We start from the raw sequence: 26,850 nt of genomic DNA on the forward strand, positions 1-26,850 counted from the left end.
TTGTATGAATATCAAGAGCTCAAATGGAAACACAGTTCTAAGCAAAGAAGGGAATGCAGAAAGATGGAAGGAGTATGTTGAGGGTCTGTAGAAGGGCGATGTACTTGACAGCAATGTTATTGAAATGAAAGAAGACGTAGATGCAGATGAAATGGGAGATATGACACTGCATGAAGAATTTGACAAAGCACTGAAAAACCCAAGTCGAAACATGGCTCCGGGAGTAGACAACATTCCATTGAAACTACTGATATCCTTAGGAGAGCCAGCCCTGTCAAAACTCTTCCATCTGGTGAGCAAGACATATGAGACAGGCGAAATACCCACAGACTTCAAGAAGAATATAATGATTCCAATCTCAAAAGAAAGCAAGTGTTGTCAAATGTGAAAATTACTGACTTATCAGTTTCACAAGTCATGGCTACAAAATACTGATACTAATTCTTTACAGCCGAACGGAAAAACTGGTAGAAGACGATCTCGGGGAAGATGAGTTTGAATTCCGTAGAAATGTTGGAACACATGAGGCAATACTGATCCTACGACTCCTCTTAGAAAATACATTAAGGAAAGGCAAACCTACGTTTCTAACATTTGTAAACTCAGAGAAAGCTTTTGACAATGTTGACTGGAATGCTCTCTTTTAAATTCTAAAGGTGGTAGGCGTAAAAAACAGGGAGCGAAAGGCTATTTACAATTTGTACAGAAACCAAATGGCAGTTATAAGAGATGAGGGGCATGAAAGGGAAGCAGTGGTTGGGAAGGGAGTGAGAGAGGGTTGTAGCCTATTACCGATGTTATTCAATCTATATTTAAAATCTATGGAGAAGAAGTAAAAAATTTTGAGATTTACTGAAGACATTGTGATTCTGTCAGAGACAGCAAAGGACCTGTAAGAGCAGTTGAACGAAATGGACGGAGTCTTCAAAGAAGGATATAAGATGAACATAAACTAAAGCAAAACGAGGGTAATGGAATTTAGTCTAATTAAATCGGGTGATGATGCGGGAATTAGATTAGGAAATGAGACACTTAAAGTAGTAGATGAGTTTTGCTATTTAGGGAACAAAATAACTGATGATGGTCGAAGTATAGAGGATATAAAATGTAGACTGGCAATGGCAAGGAAAATGTTGCTGAAGAAGAGAAATTTGTTAGCACCGAGTATAGATTTAAGTGTCAGGACGTCTTTTATAAAAGTATTTGTATGGAATGTAGCCATGTATGGATGTGAAACATGGACGATAAAGGATTAGACAAGAAGAGAATAGATGCTTTCGAAATTTGGTGCTACAGAATAATGCTGAAGATTAGATGGGTAGATCACATAACTAATGAGGAGGTATTGAATAGAATTGGGGAGAAGTGGAGTTTGTGGCACAACTTGAGAAGAAGAAGGGACCGGTTGGTAGCACAAGTTCTGAGGCATCAAGGGATCACAAATTTAGCATTGGGGGGCAGCGTGGAGGGTAAAAATCGCAGAGGTAGACCAAGAGATGAATACACTAAGCAGATTCAGAAGGATGTGGGTTGCAGTAAGTACTGGGAGATGAAGAAGTTTGCACAGGATAGAGTAGCATGGAGAGCTGCATCAAACCAGTCTCTGGACTGAAGACCACAACAGCAACAACAACAACAACAACAACAACAACAAACCCCACGAATGTCTGTTTATAAATTTACAAGAACGACTATTAGTTGAGTTATGTAGGATTGCAGAGTGCTACAGAATTCTGTGTATCTCTCCCACAGCGACTGGGAAAACAGGATTAGATTAGTTATAGCAAGCATACGCTTCATACGTGAATGCAACTCACTGACTTACGCAGACTACACAGTGGTTGCATTGGGGTAAAATTGACTCCACAATCAACGACCACATAAATACAGAATCGAAAACCTTAAAAGTCACTGGTCACATAACGATGAATTACTAAAAATGTAGTTAAACCAAAATATTGAAGTTAGAAAAATTTTAAAAACTGCTCTCGCACATAATCCGAACTAGAATTCCTTCTGTCTGATTCCAAGCCTGCAGGGACAGGACATTTGACTTTCTGTGGTTCGGCTCTCAAACTGGCTTCTCTGTTCCTTATATTTAGGGATCGATAGTAAAAAAAAATTAATAAATGTACAGGATGTTTCAAAATTACATCGACAAAGTTCGAGGGGATGTACGAGATGTCTTGAAGAACAAAATGAGAAAGGGCGTCCATCTAAAGCGGGCAGGTAAAACACAGTAAGGTGGTCGTAGAATCGGTCGGTGTTGTAGTTGTAAATTGTCATAGCTGTGTTGGGAAAGAACCAGAGCTCCAAGCCCTAATAGAAAGCACTGAAGCTCGAATAGTTATAGGTACGGGAAGCTGATTAAAGCCGGAAGTAAGTTCAGCCGAAATTTTTTCAAGCGACCTAACAGTGTTCAGAAAGGATAGATTAAATGCAGTTGGTGGTGGGTTATTTATTGCTGTCAAAAGTAGTTTACCTTGTAGTGAAATTGAATTAGATAGTTCCTGCGAAATAGTATGGGTAGAGGTTGAACTTGACAATCGGACTACACTATTAACTGGATGGTTTTACCGATTGCCCCCGACTCAGAAGATATAATTGCTAAACAGTTCAAAGAAAAATTGAGTCTCATTTCAAATAGGTACCCCACTCATACAATTATAGTCGGTGGCGACTTCAATTTACCTTCGATATGCTGGAAAAATTATACGTTTAAAGCCGGCGGCAGGCATAAAACGTCATCCGAAATTGTACTGAATGCTTTCCCAGAAAATTATTTTGAACAATTAGTTCATGAGCCAACTCGAAGCGTAAATGCTTGCGAAAGCATACTTGACCTCTTAGCAACAAGTAATCCTGGACAAATAGGGAGTATCATGACGAATACAGGGATTAGCGACCACAAGGCAGTTGCTGCTAGGCTGAATACCGTAACACCCACAACCATCAAAAAGAAACGCGAAGTACACATATTTAAAAAAGCAGATAAAAGTGCTCTTAACGCCTTTTTAAGAGACAGTCTTCACTCCTTCCGATTTGATCACGTAAACGTAAAAAAGATGTGGAACGATTTCAAAAAGATAGTATCGACGACAATTGAAAGATATATACTACGTAAATTAATAAGTGAAGGTACTGATCCCCCATGGTACACAAAACGAAAAACGGGACAGATCGCTGTTGCAGAAGCAACAAAAAAAGCATGCAAAATTTAAAGGAACGCAAAATTACCAAGTTTGGCAAAGTTTTGCAGAAGTTCGAAATACAGCGCGTTCTTCAATGCGAAATGCTTTTAATAACTTCCACAATTAAACTCTGTCTCGGAATCTGGCAGAAAACCCAAAGACATACATAAAACACACCAGTGGCAAGAAGCAAGCAATACCTTCACTACGCGATACCAACGGTGAATTCACTGATGACAGTGCCACCAAAGCAGAGTTATTATACCGGTTTTCCGAAACTCCTTCACCAACGAAGACGAAATAAATATTCCTGAATTCCAATCAAGAACAACTGCCAAGATGAAAAACATAGAAGTAGACATCCTCGGTGTAGCAAAGCAGCTTAATTCACTTAATAAAGGCCAGGCATCCGGTCCAGATTGTATACCAGTCAGGTCCCTCTCAGAGTATGCTGATACAATAGCTCCATATTTAGCAGGTACATACAAGCGCTCGCTCACAGAAAGATCCGTACCTTAAAACTGGAAAATGCTCAAGTCACACCAATAGCCAAAAAGGAAATAGGAGTAATCCGCTGAATTACAGGCCCGTATCACTAATGTAGATTAGCAGTAGGGTTTAGGAACATATACTGTATTCGAACATTATAAAGAACCACGAAGAAAACGATTTATTGACATTTAGTCAGTACGGATTCAGAAAATATCGTTCTTGCGAAACACAACTAGCTCTTTACACTCATGAAGTAATGAGTGCTATAACAGGGGATGTCAAATTGATTCCATAGTTTTAGATTTCCAGAAGGCTTTCGACACCGTTCCTCACAAGCGTCTTATAACCAAACTGCGTGCCTATGGAATACCACCTCTACTGTGCGAGTGGACTCGTGATTTCCTGTCAGAAAGGTCACAGTTCATAGTAATAGAAGGAAAGTCATCGAGTGAAATAGGAGTAATATCCGGCGTTCCCCAAGGAGTTGTTATAGGCCCTTTATTGTTCCTGATCTATATTAACGGCATAGGAGACAATCTAAGTAGCCAACTTACATTATTTGCAGATGATGCTGTCATTTACAGTCTTGTAAACTAATCAGATGACCAAAACGAATTGCAAACTGCTTTAGATAAGATATCTGTATGTTGCGAAAAGTGGCAATTGACCCTGAATAAATAAAAGTGTGAAGTTATTCACATGAGTTTAAAAGAAATCCACTAAATTTTTATTACGCGATAATTCACACAAATCTGAAGGCTGTAAATTCAACTAAATGATTAGGGATTACAATTACTAATAACCTAAATTGGAACGATCACATAGATAATGTTGTGGGTAGAGCAAACCAAAGACTGAGATTCATTGGCAGAACACTTAGAAGATGCAACAGGTCTATTAAAGAGACTGCTTACACCAAACTTGTCCGTCCTATTCTGGAGTATTGCTGTGCGGTGTGGGATCTATATCAGGTGGGACTGGCGGGACATCGAAAAAGTTCAAAGAAGGGCGGCTTGTTTTGTATTATCGCGAAATAGGGGAGATAATGTCAGAGACATATACGTGAATTGGAGTGGCAATCATTAAAACAAAGGCCTTTTTCGTTGCGACGGGATCTTCTCATGAAATTTCAATCATCAGTTTTCTCCTCCGATTGCGAAAACATAGTGAGAAATGATCATCACGAAAAAATAAGAGAAATCAAGTCTCGCACAGAAAAATTTTAGTGCTCGTTTTTCCCGCGCGCCGTTCGAGAGTGGAACGATAGAGAGAGAGCTTGAAGGAGGTTAATTGAACCCTCTGCTAGGCACTTAATTGTGAATAGCAGAGTAATCACATAGTGTAGATGTAGGAACCCGAGTCTGGCATAAGGCGCCAGTGCTTGTTTGTGTGTGTATATAGAGGGTGATTACGTGACGATGTTTCACACTTTCAGGGATGAAGGTGAAGGATATATGTACCAGTTTGAAGTAAGGGACGCTGTTCTGGAAAAGGAAGTGTCGGAGGTTATATGCGGAAATCGTTCTGATAGTTCTGACAGTGGAACACAAGTACCGGTACTGTTGTTGCTAACAATATGGGATAGAAACTTGAAACTTCCTGGGAGATTGAAACTGTGCGCCGGACCGAGACTCGAACTCAGGACCTTTGCCTTTCGCGGGCAAGTGCTCTACCAACTGAGCTACCCAAGCACGACTCGCGCCCCGTCCTCACAGCTTTACTTCTGCCAGTACCTCGTCTCCTACCTTCCAAACTTCACAGAAGCTCTCCTGCGTACAATGCAGAACTAGCACTCCTGAAAGAAAGGATATTGCGGAGACATGGCTTAGCCACAGCCTTTGGGATGTTTCCAGAATGATATTTTCACTCTGCAGCGGAGTGTGCGCTGATATGAAACTTCCTGGCAGATTAAAACTGTGTGCCGGACCGAGACTCGAACTCGGGACCTTTGCCTTTCGCGGGCAAGTGCTCTGCCAGCTGACATATGGGATAGGCAAATCACAGAGGTAGTTGTATGGATCGGAACAAGAAAATAAAAATTCCAGTAAACAAAGGTCTAAAACGCATACTTGAGAAGCTATGAGTACCTGAACATCATCCCTACTGTGAAACCATCTCTTCTATTCAACAAGTACATTTTATTTCTGAAGACACCTTCTACATCCGCTCAAAGTTTGTCGGTGCAATTTTGAAACACGCATATAGTGCAAACCGAAACAGTACTGAAACCCAAACTATCAATGTATGTGAATTAAAATAAAATATCAGTTAGATTGCGTAGTAATTTATTATAAATGCTGTGCTATGTTCAGAGTGATACATTCGTATGGATGTATCACACATTTAGTCTCATGCAAAGATAAAGTGTCGCAAAATCAGATTCGAGATGCGACTGATTGGTAATCTGGGTATGTATCACAAGTAGTCGATTTCGAGAAGAAAGTCGCTGGTGTAAAGTAGGCTTAATAGTACATCTCCTGAAACGCATGAAGCTAATACGAACGAGAGTGTAAACAAGGACTGGCTTCGATTTGATGCACTCCATCTTCGTTAGAAGTTAAATTCCGAGTAACGGCTAAGGAACTACAAGAAACTTTAGTTCTGTTACGTCTGTAGGCCACGACAGGTAGTCACCACGTTGTTAGTAACCCGCAGATGCCGTTAGTGTGGGTGTGGGTCGTACCTCAAGTAGCCGATCATGGTGCTGGTGCCGGTGCAGCCGCCTGCCGTGCGCTGTGGCGGACGCAGAACTGCAGGACTGCAGCCAACTGCCTGCAAGCGCCCAATCATCCCGCCCGACCAGGAGACGCGATGAAGCCGTAGCTTCCAGACGCACTGCCGCGTTCCGGCTCCAAGGTTGCCCGCGTGGCCGCGTCTACTTTCCATGTGTATCCCGGTTTCTTTTCCGGGAAAGCGGGCAGCGATCAGATATTGTTACAATCTCTCCCTCCCACAACCCACTTTCTGCCAAGGAATAAAACAATAAATTACCCAAGGCGATCAAAGAAATTACTCAAACGACATCATTTAAAAAGGCAGTTAAAAGGCACCTGTTAACCAGTGCACTCTATATACCGAGGCATTACTTGGATAACTCAGACTAGAAGTTTGCTAACAAAATTTAAAAAACAGAAATAAAACTGGCCATTCAAATTTGTTACACCAAGAAGAAATGCACATGATAAACGGGTATTCATTGGACAAATATATCATACTAGAACTGATATGTGATACATTTTCAGGCAATTTGGGTGCAAAGATGCTGAAAAATCAGTACCCAGAACAACCTCCTGTGGCCGTAATAACGACCTTGATACGCCTGGGCATTGAGTCAAACAGAGCTTGGATGCAGTGTACAGGTACAGCTGCCCATGCAGCTTCAACACGATACCACAGTTCATCAAGAGTAGCGACTAGCGTATTGTGACGAGCCAGTTGCTCGGCCACCATTGACCAGACGTTTGGAATTGGTGAGAGATCTGGAGAATGTGCTGGCCAGGGCAGCAGTCGAACATTTTATGCATCCAGGAATGCCCGTACAGGATCTGCAACATGCGGTCGTGCATTATCCTGCTGAAATGTAGGGTTTCGCAGGAATCGAATGAAGGGTAGAGCCACGGGTTGTAACACATCTGAAATGTTACGACCACTGTTCAAAGTGCCGTCAATGCGAACAAGAGGTGACCGAGACGTGTAACCAATGGCACCCCATACCATTACGCAGGGTGGGACGCCACTATGGCGATGACGAATACACGCTTCCAATGTGCGTTCACCGCGATGCGACCATCATGATGCTGTAAACAGAACCTCGATTCACCCGAAAAAATGACGTTTTGCCATTCGTGGAACCAGGTTCGTCGTTGAGTACACCATCAGAGGCGCTCCTGTCTGTGATGCAGCGTCAAGGGTAACCGCAGCCATGGTCTCCGAGCTGATAATCAATGCTGCTGCAAACGTCGTCGAACTCTTCGTGCAGATGGTTATTGTCTTGCAAACGCCCCCTTCTGTTGACTCAGGGATCGAGACGTGGCTGCACGATCCGTTACAGCCATGCGGATAAGATGCCTGTCATCTCGACTGCAGTGGTACGAGGCCTTTGGGATCCAGCACGGAACTCATTAGCCTCCTCAACCCACCGATTCCATATTCTGCTAACAGTCATTGGATCTCGACCAAAGCGAGCAGCAATGTCGCGATACGATAAACCGCAATCGCGACGGGCTACGATCCGACCCTTATCAAAGTCGGAAACGTGATGGTACGCATTTCCCCTCCTTACACGAGGTATCACAGCAACGTTTCACCAGGCAACGCCGGTCAACTGCTGTTTGTGTATGAGAAATCGGTTGGAAACTTTCCTCATGTCAGCACGTTGTAGGTGTCGCCACCGGCGCCAACTTTGTGTGACTGCTCTGAAAAGCTAATCATTTGCATATCGCAGCATCTTATTCATGTCGGTTAAATTTCGCGTCTGTAGAACGTCATCTTCGTGGTGTAGCAATTTTAATGGCCAGTAGTGTAATAACAATAATAAAACATGCGTCTAAGAAGAAAAACGATGCACAACGAAGGAATTATCCGAAAGGGATGCAAATCGGTAGATGTTATCTACATTTACAAACAAATGATTGTACTTTCAGGAAAGATGGCTAATTCATTCAAAACAAAAAGCTTCAGAAATTGAGGATATCAATTACGCCTTGGTCCACCTCTGGCCCTTAAGCAAGCAGTTATTCGGCTTGACATCGACTGGCAGATTTGTTGGATGTCCCCCTACCGGATATTCTGATAGATTCTGTCCAACTGGAGCGTCAGACCATCAAAATCCCGAGCTGGTTGGAGGGCCCCGTTCATAATGCTCCCAACGTTTTCAGTTGGGGAGACATCCGGCGGTCTTGCTGGTCAAGGTAGAGTTTTGCAAGCACGAAGACAAACAGCAGAAATTCGCTCCGTATGCGGACGGGCATTGTCTTGCTGAAATGTAAGCTCAGTATGGCTTGCCATGCAGGCGAACATAACAGGGCGTAGAATAGTGTTGATGTCCCACTGTGCTGTAAGGGAGACGCGGATGTGAGCCAAAGTGGTCTCACTAGTAAATTTTAGGGCACCCCAGACTATCGCTCCAGCTTGCCGGGCCGTATGGCTGTATTCCACCACTGTACGCAGTGTCTTCAGACACGTTTCTCCTGGTCATCGGAGCTCATTTCGAAGCGGGACTCATCACTGAAGACAATTCTACTTCAGTCAACGGGATTCCAGGCCGAATGTGCTCGACACCACTGTAGACGGGCTTTCTCGTGTACAGAGGTCAACGACACTAGGTGCAACGAGAGCGGTGATCTCGTCTCCCCTTCTGTGAGCCGCCTATTAGTGGTCATTGTGGTAACTGAAGCGCAAGTTGCACGGCGGATCGATGATAATGAGGAAACTGGGGCTTTCAATCTCTCTCCGACGATTGTTCGGTCCTCACTTTATGTCTTCTCTCTAGGTCGACCGCTTCCTTCTTGATGCTGCGTTTGGCCATAATTCCCTCATTACTACAAACATTGTCGAACAGTAGCATCCATCTTTTTCAGATATCCAGTGAGTCAGTGATTATTTTCCAACCTGCTTTTTTGAGCCCACCTACACCTCTTGTCTCAAATGCTGATATCAAGTGCCTGTCTGCGAGGCATAGTTACTGTCGAACTGAGCGCACGGAATCAAACTCGCAAAGACACTGGTATCTACATGTCCCCTGTTTGCTATCGTTCCCCGCATCACGGTAAAATTGCTCTGCAGCGTCACACATTCATCCACGTCCGCCAGAGTTTACAATTTTGCATTTTCCATTGATACCTTTATAAACATCACTTTGTGGCCAATTTGCACAACCCCTTCGTGGCGCCCTTAGAGTGCGTAATCTATCATCTTGAGCTCAAAATCTCACTCGTTATAGAGGGATTCTAACTCAGCGTTTCCACACGAGCAAATGGAAAGTTTCAGTACACAATATGGAAACAGACATCATCAGTAGTAGGGCAAGGTTAGCGCCAAGACACGCTGCATTGTTGCCAAATTTATTCAAGATGGCGGTGATGACGTCATCCAAGATGGCGGCATGTAGACTTGGTGGCAACCGCGCATGACGTCATCCAAGACGGCGGATTTTGGCGGGAAAATAGGCCAATTGTGCTACGTCCACTTACCTAACCTTCAGAAAAAAATGGCGGCAATTTTGAATTTTTGTGGGAAAATAGCTCAATTGGGCTAAGTCGACTAACCTAAGCCTACAGAAGAAAAAATGGCGGGAAGTTTGAATTCCAACAGGATAATGCACGCAAAAACCATACTTGTCTTTATTAATATTCATTAATATTGATTATCATTTATTAACTTTCATTATCATTTATTACAATTCATTATCATTCATTATCATTTATTATCATTTATTATTATTTATTATTATTGACCTGCCTCCACTAGAAAATTCCCTCCAAATTCAAATTCCAACACGATAATGGCTGCAAAACCTTACTTTTGTTTATTATTATTTATTACCATTCATTATCATTCATTATCATTTATTATTATTTATTGTTTTTATTGGCCTAACTCCACTAACATAGCAAATAGCGCCAAGTTCAATCATTTATTATTATTTATTCAATACGCCTGATTTTGGCGGCAAGAAAGCCAATTCCGTTACAACCATAACAAAAAATCGGTCACAAGTTCAAATTCCAACACGATAATCGGTCACACATACTAAATAGGCCACCTCATCTTATTAAGTTTGAATTTTCTCGCAGTCACTTATTGTTTCACTCATAAGCTATCAGAATCTCGTCAAGTAATAATAATAAACTGCACTTCCACTAATCTAAGTCAACTCCTGTGATTTCGTGGGAAATGGACTGAGGTCTTTATTTCAAACAGTACGGTCATCACCAGTTCTCCAACATCACATCTTCGAGATCGCAGCAGCATCCACCGTGCTCGTTACGAGGTCTGGAGTCCAACTGTGTGTTAGTTCGTATCTCAGGCACCCGAGGACGTCGCCGTGACGTCATTTAAGATGGCGGCAAGAAAGCCAATTGCGTCACATCCACCAAGTTTGAATTGTCGCGGTCATTTATGCTTCCACCGCTAAATTATTAAACTAGCGCCACTTGTACTAACTTAAGTCATCAGGTGGGGATTTTACTCTTTATTTCAGGCATTACGGTCATGTAGGTGTGTCTGACTTCTCCATGCTCACGCAGCGAACTCCAGAGCGCAGCTGACGTACGCGCGGCCGGCTGAGCCCGCTCCATGGGCAGCTCCCTGGCCGGCTGCGTCAAGCGACCAGCGGTGCCCGCACACCCCCACGGCCAGCGCGCCAGGTAGGCGGCCAGCGGCGCCTCAGGGTCCAGCCACAAACGGTCAGCCGCGCTCGACTCAGAGTCCGGCTGCGTAAACATCTTTACGCGCCCGCGAGCACTTAACGCTGGACAGGATGGAATTTGTCGACCGCGTGCTGGTCAAAGTACACGTTCCGCCCCAAATTTATTTTTCTGAACAGGTTCGAACCTGCCGATACCTACCTCACACAACCGCCCGAGATGTCTGGAAAGTTCTATCACGTGACACGCTAAAAGCTATATCGGTCCTAAAGTTCGCAAATTCCCAGCACCGTTGGACAGGAACCGACACACTTGCTTTGTCCAAACCACACTCACGCCACATACCGCGCCACCAGCACGTGTGATGGAGCACAAAGGACGCCCTCATCCCCATAAACTTTGCAATTCAAGATCGATAGACAGGATCCGACACGCTCGAACTGGAATGTTTTTTCTACCGAGTTGGAAAATTCCTTGACGTCACAACGCGCGATCGACCACGTGGCTCTGTCGGACAAAGAACGCTCTCACTAAGTTAACTGATCACCTGATTCTCATTATTCAGCCCACATGCATCGATTATCTAATCCAGGATCTTGGCGAAAAAACACGTCTGTACACATGAGCCATCGCGCGCACTTAGCTTAGTACCTGCACAAGTGAATGTAACAAAGTCCGAATGACTATGTAATTAATCTGATCAATTAATAATCTCTCTGATGTGGAAAACTGCCACGTCCACCTAGACTTGGAATCAATTTTCGCCACTGCCATACCCACCTGGACTTGAAATGAAATACTTAAAGTCCCTACCAACCACCACGTCCTTTTACCGACCCATGTTCGTTGGCTAACATGTACTAATGCTCGCTTCTGTTTACTAACGTGTACTAACCCACATTAACTTATATCACATTCTGTCTACACAAATAAGCCAAGCTTCAATTCTGATGGTCAGTTCGTGTTTCGCTACCAAACACAAGAAAATTGTGGCAAACGAAGCCACTAACCTAAGTCACCTGTGGTGACTCAAAATCGTCTGCTTTGCCTCTCTCACACACCGCGAGCGCGAGACCGTCCACATCACAGTCTGGACCTTTATACTCACGTCGGACATACTCCTGTATAAACATTCTAGCTAAACTATGACCCTAATACTGTTGTTCAATCCACACGGTCTAGCACATGGACAGAGCACACCCCCAGTGCCTAAGCCGAGAACATTGCTGGCCCCATCTTTAGTTAACCGCTGAGAGACGAAGATGTGCTGCAATCATATCCACCTTGAAACACTACCCCGTGCGCCGCATATTGCGGATCCGCATCTGAACACCGCTCCCGATATAACATACGGCGGATCCACATTCGAACGTTAACCCTAATATACCGCCGGTCCTAAGAGTCTTATAGTTAGTCAATGGTTTACAGCATGCTGCACATAGATAAAGTTCGGCGTTTGTAGAGAATTAAGTTGAAGTCTATATCTTGGGAATTATGATGAACTAGTGATCGGTAGGATGTAGCCTAGTGCATGATATTGAGAAGTACAGCTGAAATGGTGTAATATTATGGAGAAAGTACATGTGTTCTTCCAGTCTATGAGTCTGAGGATGTTTGTAGAAAAGCGAACAGATAAGGAAGGAGAGACAGTAAGGCGTTTGTGCTGAGAGGGGGACGATACTGAATTTGTAAAAAGAGTTCTGAGGATGACTTAGGTCCGCTGATGTAAGAGGGAAGATTAGCTCTGAGTGTCGGATCTGTAGAGAGAACAGGTTGACGGTGCTTTCCTAGGATTGGAGAGCCTTGCTGTGTATAGACGCTGTAGGAAAAGGGTATTTTTTTTTTCGCATGCTGTAGAGATATACTGGATAAGTGCACTGTTTTGTGTGAAATGTGTAGATACTGTATTGTGAAAATGTGGTTTACATTGTGTAGCGTTTGTATATACTGCACTGTAAAAGCCGGCCGCGGTGGTCTCGCGGTTCTAGGCACGCAGTCCGGAACCTCGCGACTGCTACGATCGCAGGTTCGAATCCTGCCTCGGGCATGGATGTGTGTGATGTCCTTAGGTTAGTTAGGTTTAACTAGTTCTAAGTTCTAGGGGACTGATGACCTAAGATGTTAAGTCACATAGTGCTCAGAGCCATTTGAACCATTTTTTTTTTTTTTTTGCACTGTAAAGTTAATATTGATTATGTTATGTGACGAGTAGAGAGGAAGTTGTAAGGACGGTAGAGATATTTCCAGAGTAATAGCGGTCAGGAGAGTGTATTTCCGATACTTAGGTCATTGTGGAATGCCAATAAAATGAGACCGCGATCGTAAGATTTAACTGTATAAGTATAATGAGATCAACGACTTCGGTATTCGAGAGTGCGAATATAATTTTTTGGTCTGTTTGTTTCTAGTTATTCAGTGGTTTAAAGGATGCTGTACTTAGAAAAAAAATTGGTGTGTTCTTGTAGTCTATGAGTCTGGATAAGTTTGTAGAAAAAAAGGGAGCAGGCAAGGAAGAAGAAGAGAGAGTAACACATTGTGTTGAGGGGAAGCGATCGCCGAATTTGTGGAACAGTTCTGAGAGGGACTTCCGTCCGTTGACGTAGAAGGGCTGATTACCGCGGAGTGTGGCGTGTGTAGAAAGAAAGAGCAGGTTCACAGAGCCTAGTTAATGTGGCTTACATTGTGTAGGGTTTGTATATAATGGATTGTAAAATTACTATTGCTTATGTTATGGGATGAGTAGAGAGGATGACCGTGTGTGTGTGTGTACGTGTGTGGGACACACCTGCATGATCGTAATGCCTGAAATAAAGATTCATTTTCCCACCTTGTGGCTTAGCGTAGTACAAGTGACGAGATTTTAATAATGTATGTCCGGGTGCTGATTTAGAAATACGTGGCCAAATTTGACCGTCCAGCAAAGCAGGTTGCGACTGGCCTATCGACAGGTGTGACGTCAGGGCAGATTCCCCTCTCGAGCAAGCAACTTTGGCGACGAACGTGTGGCGGGGCGTTGCTTGTCCCACAAAGCCGCGTGGTAGATCGCGAACCGACCGGCCGATGTTTACGCCAGCCGAGTGGCGCCTGTGACATCAGCGGCGGATTGCTGGCTGGACCAGCGGCGCGCGTGGGCTACCGCCGACCGACCTCTCCTGGCGACGACGTGAACTAAACCATTTGGGCTCTGGAGTTCGTGGTGTGACCATCTCGAAGTCAGTTGGGACACACCTGCATGACCGTAATGCCTGAAATAAAGAGTCAATTCCCCACCTGGTGACTAAGGATAGTACAAGTGGCGCTAGTTTAATAATTTAGCGGTGGAAGCATAAATGACCGCGAGAATTCAAACTTGGTGGATGTGACGCAATTGGCTTTCTTGCCGCCATCTTAAATGACGTCACGGCGACGTCCTCGGGTGCCTGAGATACGAACTAACTCACAGTTGGACTGCCGATCTCGTAGCGAGCACGGTGGATGCTGCTGCGATCTCGAAGATGTGATGTTGGAGAACTGGTGATGAGCGTACTGTTTGAAATAAAGACCTCAGTCCATTTCCCACCAATTCACAGGAGTTGACTTAGATTAGTGGAAGTGCAGTTTATTATTATTATTTGACGAGATTTTGATAGTTTATGAGTGAAATAATAAGTGACTGCCAGAAAATTCAAACTTAGTACGATGAGGTGGCCTATTTAGTATGTGTGACCGATTATCGTGTTGGAATTTGAACTTGTGATCAATTTTTTGTTATGGTTGCCGCCAAAATCAGGCGTATTGAATAAATAATAATAAATGATTGAACTTGGCGCGATTTGCTATGTTAGTGGAGTTAGGCCAATAATAATAATAAATAATAATAAATGATAATAAATGAACATAAATAATAATAAATAATAATGAATGGTAATAAATAATAATAAACAAAAGTAAGGTTTTGCAGCCATTATCGTGTTGGAATTTGAATTTGGAAGTAATTTTCTAGTGGAGGCAGGTCAATAATAATAAATAATAATAAATGAACATAAATAATAATGAATGATAATAAATGATAATGTATGTTAATAAATGATAATCAATAATAACGAATAATAATAAACAAAAGTAAGGTTTTGCAGCCATTATCATGTTCGAATTTGAATTTGGAGGGAATTTCTAGTGAAGGCAGGTCAATGATAATAAATAATAATAAATGATAATTAATCATAATAAATGATAATGAATTTTAATAAATGATAATCAATAATAATGAATAATTCCCGGCAAAATCCGCCATCTTGGATGACGTTATGTGCTGTTGCCAAGTCTACATGCCGCCATCTTGGATGACGTCATCACCGCCATCTTGAATAAATTTGGCAACAATGCAGCGTGTCTTGGCGCGAACCTTGCCCTCCTACTATCGTCGCTACAAACCTGACCTCAGCTGATAGCCATCATCAACATCTGTGTTCTGGCCAAAGGCAGGTTTCCACGTGGTAACTCACCATGCACTCCTGTCTTCTGCCACCCTCATCAGGTACGCGTAACTTCTGCTTCCCTTGGTGTCGTCTGTCGTCTTGTATCTCCTACTTCCTCTCAGTCTCCACCCACAAACTAATCCTTCCAAAGTGTCGCTAACAAGTCCTCACGTCTCAACGAGTGTCCCATCCAGTTCTTCTTCCCTTCTCTTAAAACCTGCTGCAGCCTTCTCCTTTCCCAACAAGCTTTTGCTACTCACTCTTTCCATCCAGCTCATCCTATCCATTCTCCTCTACGACCACATCTCAAATGTTTCTAACCTTTTCTAATCCTCTCGTCTGATTGTTCATGTTTCTATACCGCAGAGTGTTACATTCCAGACTAAACACTTTCGAAGTCTTTTCCTGACTTTTATCTAGATTACCATATAATTATAACAAAGTATTTTATATGATGGGCATCCGCAGCTATTAAAAGGCATGATGTTGAGAATAATTCCGCTGACAGCTTGTAAAATCGTTGTTTTAGTGACATTAACCCGTTTTGCGGTCTAAGGCCACATGATCAGTTGCACCTTACAGCGTCTTAACTTTGTATAATAAAATGAAGCCGGCCGCTGTGGCCGAGCGGTTCTAGGCTCTTTAGTCTGGAACCGCGCTGCTGGTATGGTCCCAGGTTCTAATCCTGCCTCGGGCATGGATGTGTGTGATGTCCTTAGGTTCGTTAGGTTAAGTAGTTGTAAGTGTAGGGGACTGATGACCTCAGATGTTAAGTCTCATAGTGCTTAGAGCCATTTGAACCTTTCATTAAAATTAACGAAGGTAATATCTAAAATATATTCACAATGTTAAAATGTCATAGGCGTACTCATTGCTCCTAGGCAAGATACATTATGCAGTCAATATTGCCCACCTTTACAGTGGCGAAAGAACGGTGACAAAAATGTGATCCATTAATTTTATAAAAATTGCTGGTATCATGTAGTTATAGATCCTTGCTTTAAAATTTGCCTACGCCTACAAGAAGAAAAACAATATTATGCTGAGGGGACGCTAATATTTGTAAAAAAAAGCTGGATTGCTAATAAAAAATTGTCTCTACAGGTGTGAATAGTCGGGACATAGTGTAAATTATTGTGTGGAATGGTATAAATTGGCACTTTCTTACCGACTTGCAACCCAGTGTTGGAAGCAACTAAGACGGACTAATAGGCTGGCGAAACGGAAAGTACCTTGTGGACCAAGGCCCACGGGAAAGACAGCCCAGGTGCGTACGTTTCAGCATGTTACACTACAGGTGTTACGAGCTCCAACGGGGAGCGAGTAACTATTTCAGACGAGTTTAATAATTCTTGACTGCGTGTTTAAATGCATACAGGTTCTAGATATCGCATGACGAAGTGAAGACTTTTAGGGGGGTACCTTTTCAATTAAATATTGATTTCCTGTGGCCCTGCACGGAGAAGAGCGTTCGCGAAGTGTGACGGATAAGCCGTCAAGTGTGACGGGTCTGTATATCTCGTTGTGGACGATGTGACGTCATGTACTCATGACTAGGAGTGCTGAGTGGCATCAGAACTGTCCAGCGGCTACTTCCTCAGGCTGGGATCCTGGACCCACTGTGAGGCTGGTGCAGACAGACCTACTAGAGCGGTCAACATCCGAGGAGCAAGCCATCTGAAGCGGATCTGAGAGGATGTCAAACATCGTAAGAGAAGTGTTGTCCGTGATTGGCTGACAGTGGTGCAATAGCATCTTGGAAATGAGCAGATAACGCCCAAAGGACGGAGATGGTGTATGGAGCTCACTGGAAAGAACATGGTAAAACTGCACGCAGGGAGCCAGATCTCGCGAAAGATAGAAAACTGTGTCTGGAGGCGTATGTGCGACAGAAAGAACCTGAGAAGTACAATTATTCTGCCCGGAAGGCACAGACGGCTGCTGAAACACTGGGAGTGTAAAATGATTGTGCCCGGAGGTCATACATGGATGTGAGAAAGTAGTGCCCGCGATCACAGGGCCGCGGTCTTGGAGGCGCGCTCTGCCGGTAGCGGACAGCACCTCTGGTGGTGGCTTCGTGAGACTTCCAAGGACAACAAGTTTGGGGTTGTTTTTGTTGTCCAGAATATTAATGACCGCAGATCGATTATTGGGACCGAAGGCGCGTGTGCCTGTTGCGACAGACGACAACTGGAGTGTGGTTAGCCACGTGACGCAAGTGTGTTGCAGGTTACTCTCTTGCAGGAACATAGCAGTTTGCATGGTACATCACATCGTTATACACAACGAAGCGCTAAAGAAACTGGTATAGACATGCGTATTCAAATACAGAGATGTGTAAACAGGCAGAATACGGTGCTGCGGCTGGCAACGCCTATTTAAAATAACAAGTCTTTCGCCCAGTAGTTACATCGGGCCGGCCGCTATTGCCAAGGCGTTCTAGGCGCTTCAGTCTGGAGCCGCTCTGCTGCTACGGTAACAGGTTCGAATCCTGCCTCGCGCATGGATTTGTGTGCTGTTCTTAGGTTAGTTAGATTTACGTAGTTCTAAGTCTAGGGGACTGATGACCTCTGATGATAAGTCCTGTAGTGCTCAGAGCCATCTGAACCATTTTTTATTCATTTCCGTTTTCTTGTCACAGTCAGTCTTTTATTAATTGTAAATTCGCTTACCCGCAATTAGTACATCCAGTGTTACCAGTAACACTTCAAAATTCAATAAGGAGTGATTTGATTTGATTTTAACAGGAGAGCTACAACAGCTTAGGTCTAACCAGCCACTGCCCGCACCGAAACTAGGTTTTTTGTGCGGTATCGCTCCCTGTATATCTAGTGAAGCCAACCAATGCCCTTAAATAGTTGTTAGACACAATTTCTTCAGTTCTAGTTGTCCCAAAGATTCTATATCTTTTACTCTCCAATGCCATGCATTCAAAGATTAGGTGTGATGCAGTTTCTTTACCCTCTTCACAGGTCCTACAATAGGGTCCTCTTCCATTATAGCCATTGCGTGTAGGTGTTTTTTGAAGTTCCCATGGACGGTCATCAGTCCAGTCATGAGTTTCATCTCTTTCCTGTTCAATCCCAGGATTACAGAGCTTCTTTTAAAACATGGCTTGGGCATCATTACCTTACCATGTTTTTGTTTATGGACCTTGGTCCAATATCCTCCATACTGTTTCCTAAGCCTGTTCCGTAGTTCTAATTTGATCATAGCCTTGGTGATTGTCAAGACAGGTTCCGGTCCAATAAATGGAGTTGTTGCCCCCATCCTAGCCAGTCTATCGGCTTGTTCATTGCCACACATCCCTGAGTGGCCAGGGACCCACAGTAGGTACACCCTATAGCTTCCCCCTAGCTCCACCAGAGCCCTGTGGCAATCTGCAACAATCTTAGATCTTGTTGCAGGAGCTGCCAATGGTTTCAGGGCTGCATGGCTGTCTGAATAGATGTAGATGCTACAATCATTGTAGCACCTACTCATATTCTCCTCCACACATGCTCTGATTGCAGTAATTTCGGTTCAAATGGTTCAAATGGCTCTGAGCACTATGGGACATAACATCTGCGGTCATCAGTCCCCTAGAACTTAGAACTACTTAAACCTAACTAACCTAAGGACATCACACAACACCCAATCATCACGAGGCAGAGAAAATCCCTAACCCCGCCGGGAATCGAACCCGGGCGCGGGAAGCGAGAACGCTACCGCACGACCACGAGCTGTGGACGAGTAATTTCGGCTTGGAATACAGAGGCCAGTTTCCCTAGAGAGATGCTGCTCTCCAGTCTTGGCTGAACCCCGTACAACCCTGCCCCAACGCCTTGATCTGTTTTCGACCCATCGGTGAACCAAACCACGTCCCCCGTATGGTGTCGAACTGTTTTCTGCCACTGCTCCTTACTACCAATTATTATGTTGTAAGGCTTGTCGAAGCAGTTAGGAGTTATTATATAGTCAGCGGGCATTTCCCCAGTAATACCTATATTTACCTCACTTACTATGTTAGTGTGTGATTCTGGATATCCAAATGAGACCCAGTTTTGGCCAAATTTAAGTCTGTATACCCCAGCTGCTGCCTCCATCTTAACCCAAAGGTGAAGTGGAGGCATATCCAGCATGGCTTCCATTCCAGTGGTTGGTGTGCTGCTAATTCCGCGCATTATGGCTAAGCAGGCCAATCTCTGCATCTTAGCAAGCTATTTAGCAGCAACCCGCTGTTCTACCTTCTTCCACCACACTACGGCCCCATAGGCAATCCAGTGCATACCCCTGGGGCTTAGGCCCCAGTTTTTGCCACAAGCCCTCCTGGTACTCATTAAAGTGCTTTTTGCCTTGGAGCAGATACTCTTAATATGAGGGGTCCAAGTTACCTTATAATCCAAGGTTACCCCTAGATATTTCACTGTCCCCTTCACAGGAAGAGTTTCATCGAAGAGCTTTAGATTCCAACTTGCATGCTGAATATGTCTCTTCATAAATGGCACCACAACAGTCTTCTTAGGATTAACTCTCAGATCCTGTTTAATGCACCATTTTTGCACAATGTGCAACCCTCCTTGTGCCATATTCCTGACTGTGTCAGTGAATTTGCCAAGTATTACTACGACAAGGTCATCTGTGATAATAATAATAACAATAATAAACTCACCAATTTCGTAAGAAATTTTTTTCATTTTCTTTTTTTTACCTGATCTCACTAGGGCCATCAGGCACTTTCTTATATCAGACCAGGGTTTCACATGTTAGTACCTTTTTTACATAACCTAAGAAGTAAATTAAGAATTAATATGACACATAATATTTTAATAATTTGAGTGTCAATAGTGACAATATAAGTAACTGGTACTGAGTATCAACTAATAATGTTAATAGCGGCAGCAACTGTACTACTGCTGCTGCTGCCACTAATGCTGATACTAGTAATAATAATAATGATAGTAATAATAATAATAATAATAATAAACCCTGTGGAGGCCCGGCAAAAGAATAGGCCTCCGGTATGTTCTGCCAGTCGTAAAAGGCGACGAAAAGAACAAACCACTAATAGGGCTAACCCCCCTTTTAGTGTGATTAGTTGGTTCAGGACAGAACTAAAGATGCCTCGGACAAGCGCCGTCATGGTCGGGGACGACGCTTGAACCCTATGCCTGCCCACAATGGTAACGACACTGCTAGCCAACTGGAAAATGATTTAAATCCAAATAGAGGTGTTTTGCAGGATATGCTTCCTGCAACCACCCTAGAAGGAAAACAAAGACAGAGGATGAGATGGTCAGATGAAGTTAACTGACACCTCATGTTCTGTTATTACCAAGCAACAAACCTAGGAACCAACATAACTGGATACAGATCACAAGTACACACAACATTTATTACCAGATACCCAGAATTAAAATTTTTAACAGAACAACGACTAGCTGATCAGATCCTTGTAATAATCAAAAATAGCAGGATACCCCAGTCAGAATTAGAACACATCAAACAACAAGTACAACAAATACTGGAACAAAATAATGTGCAATCAGAAGAAGAAGAAAATACAGTAATGGACTCAAACATCCCGGAGCAAACAAACAAAGAACAACACACATCAATTAAACAATCAGAGGGAAACGAAATCTTAAGACAGCCACCAGAACAAGCACAAATAGAACACGAAGTGACACACATGTTAGATATAGAAGAAAAATTTCAGCTGACATATATCGAACACAAAGACACAAATACAGACATTAGACCATTCTTGAATAGACCACCAAATAACCCACAAGTCGAAACAACAATAACAACTATCAACACAATCATACACAACAAAATACATGAAAACACAACTATGGAAGAGTTACAACTACTGGATTATATAGGAGCATTCACTACACTAAATATACACACTAGGCAGAGATCAGAAACAACGAACACACAGAAGAAACCCACAAAACCAGCATGGCAACACAGGCTACAGATCAGAATAGAAAAACTGAGAAAAGACATTGGACAGCTAACACAATTTATAAGAAATGAAATATCAGACAAAAAAAGAAAAAGCTTAGGTAAAATCTCACAACAAGAAGCGATAGAGCAATTAGATGAAAAGAAGCAGAAATTACAGGCATTGGCCAAATGACTTAGAAGATACAAAAAAAGTGAAAATAGAAGGAAACAAAACCAAACATTCAACACAAACCAAAAGAAATTTTACCAGACAATAGATAACACACACATTAAAATAGACGATCAACCAAACATAACAGACATGGAACACTTCTGGAGCAACATATGGTCAATCCCAGTACAACATAACAGGCATACACGGTGGATACAAGCAGAAACAGACACATACAAGACGATACCACAAATGCCTGAAGTGATAATATTCCAACATGAAGTCACCCGAGCAATTAATTCTACGCACAATTGGAAAGCCCCTAGAAAAGATAAAATAGCAGATTTCTGGATAAAGAAGTTCACCTCAACACATTCACATCTAACTAAATTATTTAACAGTTACATTGCAGACCCATACACATTCCCTGATACACTTACACGTGGAATAACGTATCTGAAACGTAAAGATCAAGCAGACACAGCAAACCCAGCTACGTATCGCCCCATAACATGACTACCAACAATATACAAAATATTAACTTCAGTAATTACACAGAAATTAAAGACACATACAACACAGAACAAAATTATAAATGAAGAACAAAAAGGCTGTTGCAAAGGAGCACGAGGATGTAAAGAGCAACTGATAATAGATGCAGAGGTGACATATCAAGTTAAAACCAAACGAAGGTCGCTACACTATGCATACATCAATTACCGAAAAGCTTTTGATAGTGTACCCCACTCATGGTTACTACAAATATTGGAAATATACAAAGTAGATCCTAAATTGATACAGTTCCTAAACACAGTAATGAAAAATTGGAAAACCACACTTAATATCCAAACAAATTCAAATAATATCACATCACTGCCAATACAGATTAAGCATGGAATATACCAAGGAGACTCATTAAGTCCTTTCTGGTTCTGCCTTGCTCTGAACCTATTATCCAACATCCTAAATAATACAAATTATGGATACAATATTACTGGAACATACCAACACAAAATCACACATTTGCTATGCATGGATGACCTAAAACTACTGGCAGCAACAAATCAACAACTCAACCAATTACTAAAGATAACAGAAGTATTCAGCAATGATATAAATATGGCTTTTGGAACAGACAAATGTAAGAAAACACTAAACAAGAAGATTACATATTGGATAACCACAGCGATTGCATAGAAGCGATGGTAAAATCAGATGCCTATAAATATCTAGGATACAGACAAAAAATAGGAATAGCTAATACAAATATTAAAGAAGAACTAAAAGAAAAATATAGACAAAGACTAACAAAAATACTGAAAACATAATTGACAGCAAGAAACAAGACAAAAGCTATAAATACCTATGCTATAACAATATTGACCTACTCATTTGGAGTAGTGAAATGGAGTAACACAGACCTATAAGCACTCAGTACACTTACACGATCACAATGCCACAAATATGGAATACATCACATAGATTCAGCAACAGAAAGATTCACATTAAGCAGAAAGGAAGGAGGAAGAGGATTTATCGACATAAAAAACCTACATTATGAACAGGTAGACAATTTAAGAAAATTCTTTCTAGAACGAGCAGAAACTAGCAAAATACACAAAGCAATCACACCAGATATTACAGCAAGCATATTATTAAAGATCCCAATACCACAACAGATAAATTCAGACTTTACAAACAACAAGAGGATGTACAATACTAGCAAATACAGAATACCCCAGAAGACATGACAATGTAGCAAAAATAATACATCAACAACTTGCATATAACATAAACTAATAAACCAACACGTTCCCACATAGAAGTACACACCACAAAATGTACTAGAGAATGATGAATACAAATTATACTGGAACAGACCCATTATAACAGATAAAACAACACCACATAACAAACCTGACATCATACTCACCAATAAAAATAAGAAATTAACACAACTAATCGAAATATCCATACCCAATACAACAAATATACAGAAGAAAACAGGAGAAAAAATTGAAAAATACATCCAACTGGCTGAGGAAGTCAAGGACATGTGGCATCAGGATAAAGTTGAGATCATACCAATTATACTATTAACTACAGGAGTCATACCACACAATCCACCAGTACATCAAAGCAATACAGCTACATCCAAACGTATATATACAACTACAGAAATCTGTAATTATTGATACATGTTCAATTACCCGAAAGTTCCTAAATGCAATGTAACATGTACCGTATATACCGTACAGTTAAAAGGAAGTCACGCTTGATCAAGGCCCGTGTCACTTTCCATTTTTAACCAGACATAACGTCTGAGACAGGAAAGAGAAATAAAAATAATAACAATAATAATGGCAGATATAAAAAAATTTTAGGTATACAACTACATTTCTTCGGATGTAGCGAGTTATGGGGAAAGGAAATTTAAGAAGACTGCTCCAGCTAAGGACACTGCGAAATCAGAATGACCTGGTTGGGAAGAAGGAGCTACAAGGATAACGATTCTGTACAGTACGGCAAAAAAAAAAGGAATGAAAGGTGAGATAGTGTTAATACTTTCATCCTTCTTTACCTCCTCTGCATTACTGCAGATGAGGAGTCACTGAGCACATTTGTACTGTGCATGCAGTACACGTGAGGTTCCTAGTTCTTTCCACTGCCCTGTGTGGAATACGTAAGTTCTTGTACACTTCACTAACCTGCTGTCTTCATGATGATGATGTCCCCAGCGTAGAAAACAGCACGCAGGTCGTGGATTCTTTTTCTTGAGGCTGAAATTAACTTCACAAGGAACTGCTGCTACGAATAAACTATAACTCATTTGGGATGCCACTCGCGTTTCTATTGATATAGACACGAGAAACTATTCTTGATCACAACGTATTGAATATATCTTTCCACAGTCATTATATCTGGCTAAAATAACATTAAATACATCCTGCCACAAACAACATGTCTGTCTACTGGAACCATCCGAACTGGAGAATAAAATTACATGAATCAAATACTACTATTACAGACAACATGTCTGTACCTAGCGATGGTCGGAACGGTAGTAAATAAAATTGCATGAAAGAAATACTGCTATAACAGACAACATGTCTGTCTATTGGAACGGTCAGAACTGGAGAGCCGGACTGCCCGAGACACTTCGCGCGCCAAGCCAGCAAGGCGTGACCCGAACTACACCGAAGTGCATCGGCAGTAATATCGTCAGTCTTTTGTTTTAGTAATACTTTGATTTTAATAATTTTGAAATGACTGATTGATAGCTGGCTGTTGAGAGATATTTATTTTAAAAAATGAAGTAATTTGGAAGAGAGGTTTAATTAATAATAACAACTAAAGTTTAACGTTTTGGTGCCCTACCGCCGAACACAGCAGCCAATCACAGAGCAGCAGCATCATGCAGGCGGTCTTTCTCACGGGAATGGTACCGAATCTTACATCTGTCACCGTTACCTCATCCCACATTGCGTCATCTCTATGCTTCTCCCATCTCCACTGCCCTGGGAATAGCTTCCTGGAGCCTAAAATGATGACTGAATAAGCCAGAAATATTACAACAGGGACAATGGAAATCATTAATGCTGCTTTTGTAGTTATGTCATTAACTAACACCTGAAGCCGAAGATGTTATCCAGTTCTCTAATATAACGTGGGAGATTATTCCAGAGGCAGGTTCCTGCTACTGAGAAGGAGATGGCTAGGCGATGGTGTGGGACAGGTAAGGAACAGTTGTTTCAGCCATATAGTTCAGAGAATAGCTTTAGGGTCGACGGCATTGCATGTTGATAAGACAGGAGAAACGACAGAGGGTATGGAAATCTCTGCTCTTGTCAGCACTCAGCCAGGATGGCAGTGCATATGATGGTGAAATACAATCAAAGAGTCGAATGTCATAGATAAAACGAACACCGTCATTCATAACTAGTTGCAGTCGCCGTGAGCTTTTGGAGAAAGGTTACACAGGACAACATTGATGTAATCAGTAATCGTAAGTGCTAGTGTATGTACAAGTTTCTTTAGAGGTCATAAGGGAAGACCTTTTTATATTTTTGTAGGGCATGGAGAGATGCTGATGCCTTTTTGCACATTTCAGTTACAAGCTCAGTCCAATTTAGATTTTCCTCTATTATTGCTCCTGGACTGTTTGCTGAAGGAAAGAATCTTATATTTACGCCTTTCAGGGTTGAAGATTGTTGGGATTCCCAATAATTTGTTCTAATGAGCCAGTATGATCAACCAGTACTGCTTGGGTTTTGTACAGGTTGACCTTTAACCCTGTATCCTGCACCCATTTTTGATAGTGCACACAGATCGGCACTGAGATTTTGGATAGCTGTCTTCAGGTTTATTGGTTTTGCACTTAGACACAACTGGAAGTCATCTGCTCACATATGGTATTTGTAGTAGTACAAGACTGATGACATAACACTGATGTACAATGAAAAGAGTATAGGACCTAATACCGAACCCTGAGGGATGGCAGATACTACCTGCTCCCTAACTTCATGGCGCCGGACGTTGCTGGCAAGACATCAGGTATGAACAAAACCATTGCGCTGCACTTGGCAAGAAATTTAGGCTGGTAACTGAGGGAAGTAAATTGTCGAGGTCGGCATTGCCAAAAGCTTTGCTGAAGTTTAAGAAGCTCTAGACAGTCGCCTTTAGTGCATACATGGCAAGCTTCAGGTCTCTGCAACCTTTATTAAGGCATACTCTGTGCCGCAATGTTGACAGAAAACCTGACTGGTATTCCTTTAGTACATTGTTTGTAGTTAGGTAGTTTGAAGCTCACTATGGGCGATATATTCTAAGGCTTTGGACAGTGCAGGAAGAATCCAATAAGTCGGTAATCAGAGGGTCTGTGGACACGTCCTGCTTAGATAGTGGCCCATCTAGTCTCATTTTCAGGCTTTAGGAAAACACTTGTGGTTGAGAAATGGTTGAAGATCTCTGTTACAGGCGAAGTAGTAAGTGAACAATAAGCTTTATCATTTGGTCTGTGATGCCTTCTTGTGCAGTGAGTGCTGATCTGATATGTCTGTTGGCTTTATGACGGTATTGCAAGTAACATACTTTAGGCAGAATCTGTCGTCGCTATAGTCGTTTACTCCCGTGAGGTAATCAATAAGACACTGTTTCGTTTGTGCTTCAGTGTTCTCTTTTTTCCATTTTAGGTCTTCGCCATCATCCTGCCATCATGTGTCCATATATTTTGTAGC

The 26,850-nt window shown here is 42.2% G+C and overlaps 1 protein-coding gene across 1 annotated transcript in view; it reads right to left on the bottom strand.

The window, feature by feature from the left end:
• LOC126456439 (short-chain dehydrogenase/reductase family 9C member 7-like) overlaps positions 1–6,569 on the bottom strand; it is a 117,085-nt gene extending 110,516 nt beyond the window's left edge. The window contains exon 1 of the mRNA XM_050092192.1: positions 6,367–6,569. Within this exon, the coding sequence (XP_049948149.1) occupies positions 6,367–6,569 (203 nt within the window). The remainder of the gene's footprint in view (positions 1–6,366) is intronic.
• Positions 6,570–26,850: the final 20,281 nt, after the last annotated feature.

Source organism: Schistocerca serialis, chromosome 1, assembly GCF_023864345.2.
Source record: "Schistocerca serialis cubense isolate TAMUIC-IGC-003099 chromosome 1, iqSchSeri2.2, whole genome shotgun sequence".
Lineage (NCBI taxonomy): Eukaryota > Metazoa > Arthropoda > Insecta > Orthoptera > Acrididae > Schistocerca > Schistocerca serialis.